The sequence below is a fragment of the Bison bison genome, unplaced genomic scaffold, assembly GCF_000754665.1.
Source record: "Bison bison bison isolate TAMUID 2011002044 unplaced genomic scaffold, Bison_UMD1.0 scf7180017864180, whole genome shotgun sequence".
In the NCBI taxonomy this organism is placed as follows: Eukaryota; Metazoa; Chordata; class Mammalia; order Artiodactyla; family Bovidae; genus Bison; species Bison bison.
In genome coordinates this window covers 6,970,100-6,976,999 of record NW_011494752.1, presented here as the reverse complement: position 1 = coordinate 6,976,999, position 6,900 = coordinate 6,970,100, and the positions used below count along the sequence as shown (strand labels likewise).

General features: G+C 55.4%; 1 protein-coding gene across 1 annotated transcript in view; it reads right to left on the bottom strand.

Moving 5' to 3' along the window:
* Window positions 1-2,368: 2,368 nt before the first annotated feature.
* Window positions 2,369-6,900, bottom strand: part of XYLT2 (xylosyltransferase II) — a 21,121-nt gene continuing 16,589 nt past the window's right edge. The window contains exons 10-13 of the mRNA XM_010843157.1: window positions 6,413-6,722; window positions 5,931-6,126; window positions 5,011-5,344; window positions 2,369-3,536 (exon numbers count right to left, since the gene is read on the bottom strand). Coding sequence (XP_010841459.1) covers window positions 3,214-3,536; window positions 5,011-5,344; window positions 5,931-6,126; window positions 6,413-6,722 — 1,163 coding nt within the window. The 3' untranslated portion in view covers window positions 2,369-3,213. The remainder of the gene's footprint in view (window positions 3,537-5,010; window positions 5,345-5,930; window positions 6,127-6,412; window positions 6,723-6,900) is intronic.

The following is a 6,900-nucleotide window of genomic DNA, read 5'->3' as shown; positions in this document are numbered from 1 at the left end:
GCTTCCCCTGCACACACCCACAACCCACCATCCCCACAGGGCCAACCCCCAACCCAGGACCCCTGATCCAGAGGAGCAGCTTCATTCAAAGCCAGGGTATCTGTGAGCAACCTTCCAGGTTCTCAGCTTCTGCCCCTGATCTGTACCATGCCAGGACCTAGGGTCCCATAGATGATACTCCACTCTGCAGGCCTGGCAGCCACGAGCGTCCCTCACCAACCTGCAGAGGGGGTTGGCAGCGACAGGCTAGGCTTCTGCTAACCCCAGAAGACAGCCCAGGCAGCTCCCCCACCCAGATATATGCACCTCTCAGTCAGGATCCCCTCCCAGCCCTACTCTGCCCCGCCCCCTGCTTCCCAATGGCCCAGCTAACAGGGCTGCAGATGCCAATTGGCTGTCCTTTGGTCTTTGCTCCCATCTCTAATGGAATAGAAGTGTCCATGGTTGTCCTGGAAACCAGGCACAAAACAGGAAAGACTTTCCAGTTTCTATCCCTCCCTCCAAAGGGATTCTTGTGCAGCTCTGGGGGCCCTGCCACCTTCCCCCACCGCACTTCCACCTGGTTGTTACCCTAATTTTGACCCCAGGGGTCCAATCAGGGGAATATTTCAAAGCCTTGTAAAGCTCAAGCCTTGGGGCTGAGCTATCCCTACAGAAGGATGAGAGTGGAGAACACTTTAGCCAGTTTAGTCAGCGAAGCTGCACTCAAACTTGCCTCAGTGACCTGGACAGGGGAGAGGATTAGGGAGGCCCTCTGAAGCTGTCAGGAGTCGTGAAGCCTACTCCTGGTCCCGCATTGCTTCTAACTCAAGGGCCAAGACAAACCAGCCAGATCACCGGAGGTGAGGGGACTTCTGGTTCTGCCAGCCTGCAAATTAGAATTGCCAGGGGGAGCTCTGAACCCATACCAGTGTTGAGCTGCCACCTCAGACTGGCTAACTCAGAACCCTCAGTTTGGATCGCTATCCACTGAGCTAAGCTCAAAATGTTCACAGTGGGTGACTGAGTAACCAGGACTTGGTGTAATTGGACAGGAGTGGCAGGGGCTGAAACAGGACACGTCCCACCTAAGTTCCAAAAAAATAAGACTCTTTAAACAGTTGTGCTAGTCCAGCGACAGCATAGCCACAGCCTGGCCTGTGCACCTTTAGCAGAGTCTAAATGCTGCCTGTACCTGATACTCTACACCTAGTTATTACACGGTTTTTAAGAGCTAAAGGTTGATGTATAACAAAGCCTTTTAGAGAACCAAATGAGAGCTTCAGATGTTCACTAGAATAGGAGCCAGAAAAAAGCAATCATCTCAGCCCTTGAACCCAAACACTATTTCCTTGCAGTTCTTGCTGTTACCTTCTTCCTCTTTACCTGCCTTAGCAGCGTAGGAGAATGTAGTGACAGAGTGTCATGGAGTCCTCCTGCCTCCTCCTGAAGCCTGCAGCCACCACCTAATAGCTTTGACTTTGGGTTCATTTAGCTTTCCTGGCCTGCTAAACATTGCCTGCATCAGACAGTTGTGAGGATTAAGTGACATACTCCACGCAAGGTCAGTGCAGCGGCTGAACAGACGGAAAATCCCACCACTGCCATTGGTGGGCAGTGGTGCCCTCTCCTGGCAGCTTGAAAAACTTGACATATGGCGGCCTGGGTTCAAACAGCCCTTTGTTTCCCAAGCTGAGCTGACTGGGCCAGCATGGCTGGATAGGGTGATTTTAAAGATTCTGAGAAACCTTCACCCTCCTCCCCACATTAAGTAAGCTGTGAAGGACTGGTACTGAGCCATGGCTAACAATGGCAGGAATGTAGAAAGGGAGAAAGGGCTTGAGAAAAGGAGGGAGGCTGGACCAACCTTTTCAGTATGGCCCTCCTAGGTCCTAAGGCAGCACCTAGGAATCCATGCCACTGCTGCGCCTGCTTCTAAAGGGGGCAGTGGTAGCCACCGGGTCCTGGCTGGAACTGGCTGCCTCTGTTCTTGAGGTTGCCCCATACAAAACTCTGAGCTGGGCAGGAAACAGAGCAAAGGCTTCTGGGATGGGCCCTGGTGACGAGTCAGCCTCTGCCTCGGCCTGGCAGCAAGGGAGGAAGTGCTGGGTCAGGACCCTGAAAAACTGAACTGGCTCACCTGGTGGCCCACTGGGTGGCAATGAGGAAGTCTCTGAGCCTCTCTGGGCCTGTTTACCCCTCATAAAGGAGGGATCTGGATTATGGGTTCTTGTGTCCCTTCTGGCTCTTGGATGGGACTTTAAACTGTTCTCACTCTGGGGCAACTAGACCCTCCACCTTCTGCCAAAGTGCCAGCCAAAACTTTTAGAAGATGGCCCAACAGTGCTGGCTCTCTGACACCCAGGAGGAAAAACACAAGAGGCTCTGCTGAGAGAGAGAGAGATATATTTCTTCTGTTGCATATTTCAGGCTTCACACTGCGCTTCAGGCACAATGCTGCTCCAGGTTCTTCTGAGAGCCCTGGAGGAGTCTTCTTCCCATGTCGCTCCTGAGGGCTCACCACTCCAGGGCAGAAGCCCAGGCCCTGCTTGCAGTTCTGGGTACCTGGGAGACTGCAGTGGTCTCAGCAGGCCCTGGTGCCCTGTCTTTCCCATTAAGGGGCAGGGTATGCTGGAAAGCCCTAGGGCCAGCCCCGCCCCCTCTTCTATGGTCCCCTGGCTACAAGAGAGGCTGACCCATTACAGTCCAGCTCTGCAGTGCTTCCCTGATCACCTGTTCTCTAGCTCTCAGAGCCTGCCACAGCACTTGCAGCCCCGCAGAGCCTCAGCCGTGAGCACCACAGGCCAAAGCTGGGGGGTGAGGCCCTAGAGAGTGAGGCAGGCCCAGCCTCCTCCAGAGCAGCAGCAGATGGGCTTGTCTGGCCTCTGCTCCCCAGAGCCTTGGCCCACTTCCTGGGGCTGCTCTGGGCCCTATTGCACATCTTTGTTTCCAGTTCATCCCCCACCACCCATTTTTCTTAAAAAAAAAAAAAAATTAGAGGAGAATGTGAGGAGGCTGGAGCCCTTCTCCCCATGTTCCTGCTAACATCTGGTCCCCAGCAGAGCCATTTCAGTGGTAAATACTATGCCCACCTTCCCTGCCGTCTGTGGGTTCTGGATGGCTGACGTGGGTGTACAGCCTGGGCCCCTGGTTCTTGCCTGTGAGGGAGACAGCCCTCCGTCATCTGTAAGGTGCAATTTCCCAGGTCTTCTATAGGCACTGGCGGGGACCCTGCTACCTGAGTCGCCCATCCGCTTTGACAGGCCCCAGCTCAGATTTGGGGTCCGGGGACAGAGAGCTCCAGCTGGTCAGTCTGCAGAGCTCCAGGGAGGGACAGGCGGAGGGGCCCACGGCACACACTCCGGCCACAGACCAGAAGCTGCTTAGTTCCCCATCTGTCCAGGCCTCCAGCGCCGGGCCCGTGAGCTCTGCATGTAGTCGGGCAGCCTCCTCCGCAGGCTCTGGCTGAGGCAGGTTCAGGATGCCACTCAAGCCCTGGAAACTCTGTTCCATATACTCGTTGTGGGGTGGTCCAGCGTGCAGCCAGCTGGCATCATCTGGGGGTGCAGAGCAGGAGTAAGCATGCCCCACCCAAATGATCTCATGAAGGCCAGACCCTGGGAATCAGGTCTGGGCACCCTAGTCCTGTCCCAACTCTACCACTGAGTCGCATCTTGCTGAGTGACTTTAGGCTAATCCACAGAACTTTCCGTGCTTGTAAAACTTAGTTTTATAAAATCAAGACAGTAATCCCTTAATTCCTAACTTGAGAATTAAATAAACAGTGGGCTCCAGGTACTTTAGGAAGTAGGGTTACTTTCTGATAATGGTCTGGTGTGTGTCACCTATGGCCCTTTCCAGCCCCCTCCGGTGGTCTCCAGAGCCCTCAGAAGCCTGGTACTCAGGCCTTCAGGCTGCGGGCCCTGCTTACTCTGCCGGCCTTCCTTCCCACCTCCTTTGGCATCCGGCTCCCCTCCACCCTCTGTTCTCCTCATGCACCAGACACCTGCTAACTTTGTTCCCTCAGTTTAGGTTATCCTTTACTGTCTATAAAAATCAGCTCCTCCAAGACTCAGCTCCAGTAGCACTTGCTATCAAGCTTGCCTCCACCACCCCACCCTTCGTCTCCTCCATCAGACTGTGAGTCCTAGGAGAGCAGGGGTGCCTGTTCTGATCTGCCACAGCCACTGCCCCACCCTGGACCCCGTCCTCTTCCTGGTTACCTCTGCTCTGACCCACCTTCTCAGTGATGGGACATGGCTGGAGGAAGAAAACATCTACCTGCTTACTGAACACCTACTGTATACCAGCCACTTTTACCCAGACATTCACCCGATGGCCTCCAGAAGGCAGTCACATGTATTGGGCCCCCTGCAGGAACCTACGGCCTACGCCTAGTTTAGAGTCTGTCTCCTAGCCTCAGCTATGTGACCTTCTCCACCTGGCTACCAGTGGACTGGGAAGATGACCAACATCAGATCTGCTGTCCTAAGAATGTGGAACTTGTGGACTGAGGGGCCCTGGTCAGTCTCCATTGCACTGAGAGGCCACGTATTGAGAAGCCTGAGGCTGACACAGACAGAGAGCACAGGATGAGGGACAGGGTGGCCCCAGAGAGACAGAAAGCACGTCTGAGTCCCAGTGGGACCTGAGTCATTTCCTGAGTTCTGTGGGGGAGAGCCCCACATTTTTCCAATAATTTCCCCCTTTCCCCTGGAGCAATCTGAGTGGATCTATGTTCCACGCACCCAGGAGGTCTCTAAGAATTGTATTTCTCTTACTTTACATGTAATAAGACAGGTTCAGGAAGGCCAAGTAATTTGCCAAGAATAAAAGCCCAATTAAAGTGTCAGAGCTGGGTTCTAAAGCCGGGTCTGCCTGCCTGGGAAGCGTGATACCGGAGTGCAGGGCTCTGGGATGGTCAAAGCCACAATCTGCCACCTTCCCCTACTCTGATGGTTAGCTTCTTGGGATCACCTGTCTGTAAATCCTATCCTGCCTGACTCCTGGGTATCATTTGGGAAAACTTACCTTTCCTGAGAGGTAGTTTGCGGTTGAAGGTCAAGGGCAGCACGAGGAAGCGGGTCTCACCCAGGGGTTCCCAGAACTGAAGCAGTCGAACAGTCCAGGCCCCTGGCCGCAGGGGCCGGCTCAGTGGGGGTTTGTACTGCGTGACCTCCGTTTCCGCGTCTACCACGATGTCGTAAGATGTGGCCACCACATAGGTGGGGTCGATCCACACCACGGTGACTGTGAGGTTGGGGCCCCGGGCCCAGCGCTGCATGGCCACAGGCTCGTCCAGCGGCCCCAGCAACCCCCCAAAGTTCCGGAAGAGACGCTCTTTGGGGTCCCACTCGGTGCCGACCTGGAGGGAAGGAGGCAGCTGGGCAGGAGGCGAAGGAAAGTCCTCCTCTCTACCTGCTGCCCCCTCTAACTCCTGTGGGACATCACTGTCTCTTTCTGGTCCTCAGTCTCCCCCTCTGCAAAATGATGGGCTCAGACTGGGATTTTTAACATCTCTATAAGCTCTGAGATTCATTCTAGGCTCCTGTTCTGACCTGCTCTGAAGTGTTGGGGGCAGTAAGGCAGAAATGAAATTCGAAGTCCTGCCCAGAGACCATCCCCACATGGAGCAAAGGCCTCCAAGAAAGAGACCAAGGAGACACTCAAAAGCCTAATCTTCTGGCCCGACTGGAATGTCCAGCTCCTTACAGAAGAAAATCCCTGAGTGTAGAATACAGGCTTGCGTTGTAGTGGAACCACGGTCCCCTCCCCGCTGACTGCATGTCCTCTGTGCATCCCAAGGCTGCCATCACTGGGAAAGAAGACCCAGGAATCCAGTCCTGAAAGGCAACCCAATCCTCAGCCCTCCCGTAGTGTCTGTCCCTCTCTCCCCACTACCCTGAGTCTTGCTGGGGATCAGGAGAAAGCAAGGGGAGGACCTGTCCCACCTCCAAACTCTGGAGCCGGCTGGCCTGGTCACTGTGCCCCAACAGCTTCAGCGACCCCTGGGGCATCAGCCACATCTCAAGCGTCTCTGCCGGCCCCTGGGCTGAGGACTGCACCGCCTGCGTCACCAAGTAGCCCTGGAAATGGTCGTCATAGAAATACAGGTGCACGCTGGACGGCAAGCCCCTGGGCTCAAACCTAAGAAGGTTCCAGCAGGGAGAAAGGGAGATGCCATCAGCACACCCGACTTGGCCTGGAGTCCCAGGAAGGGGGCTCTGGGGGAGTCCCATCCCCAGGTGCTTTCTTTGCCCAGATCTCACACCCACAGATCCTATGTGCCTGGCTTTTGCCATCTTCGTTTTATTTGCATTTTTTCCCTGCCTCAGCTGGGGGCTCCCTGGGAGAGGCTCTGTCTCTTTCTGATTGTCCTCCTTATAGGGCATTACATCCTGAGGGTCTGCACAATGTCAAAAGGAGGTCTCACCTGCAGAGTGGGTTGGCCAGGGGGGACGCAGCAGTGGTGATGTGGCGCAGGCTGAGGCGGGCAAAAGCAGTGTAAGCAGTGAGCGTGACATCGCTGAGCCCACTGGGGCCATCAGCCACATCATAGGTGTTCTCCCAGTAGGCCTTGAGGGCTGGGGTGCCGGGGGGGTGGCTGCCATATAGGTGGGAGTCCAGGATTTCCAGTACCTCCTGGTTCACAGTAGATTCAAACTTGCGGGCGAAGAAGGTGGGTCTGGAGACTTGCTGGAGTGGGAGAGGCAAGGAGGGTGAAGGGGTCTGGAGGTCCCAGAGAGCACAGCAGGGGAGGCGCCTTTTCCCAGCAGTGCCTAGAGATCCGCTGCCGAGGGTTTTTCCTGCTGCCAGTTTAGCCCCTGCCCCCGGGGGCTGCTCCCGGTGAGGGTCCCCCAGATCCTCTGGTTGGACCACCCAGGATTGTTTCTGACCCTAGAAAGCAGCCACTCAAAAGCT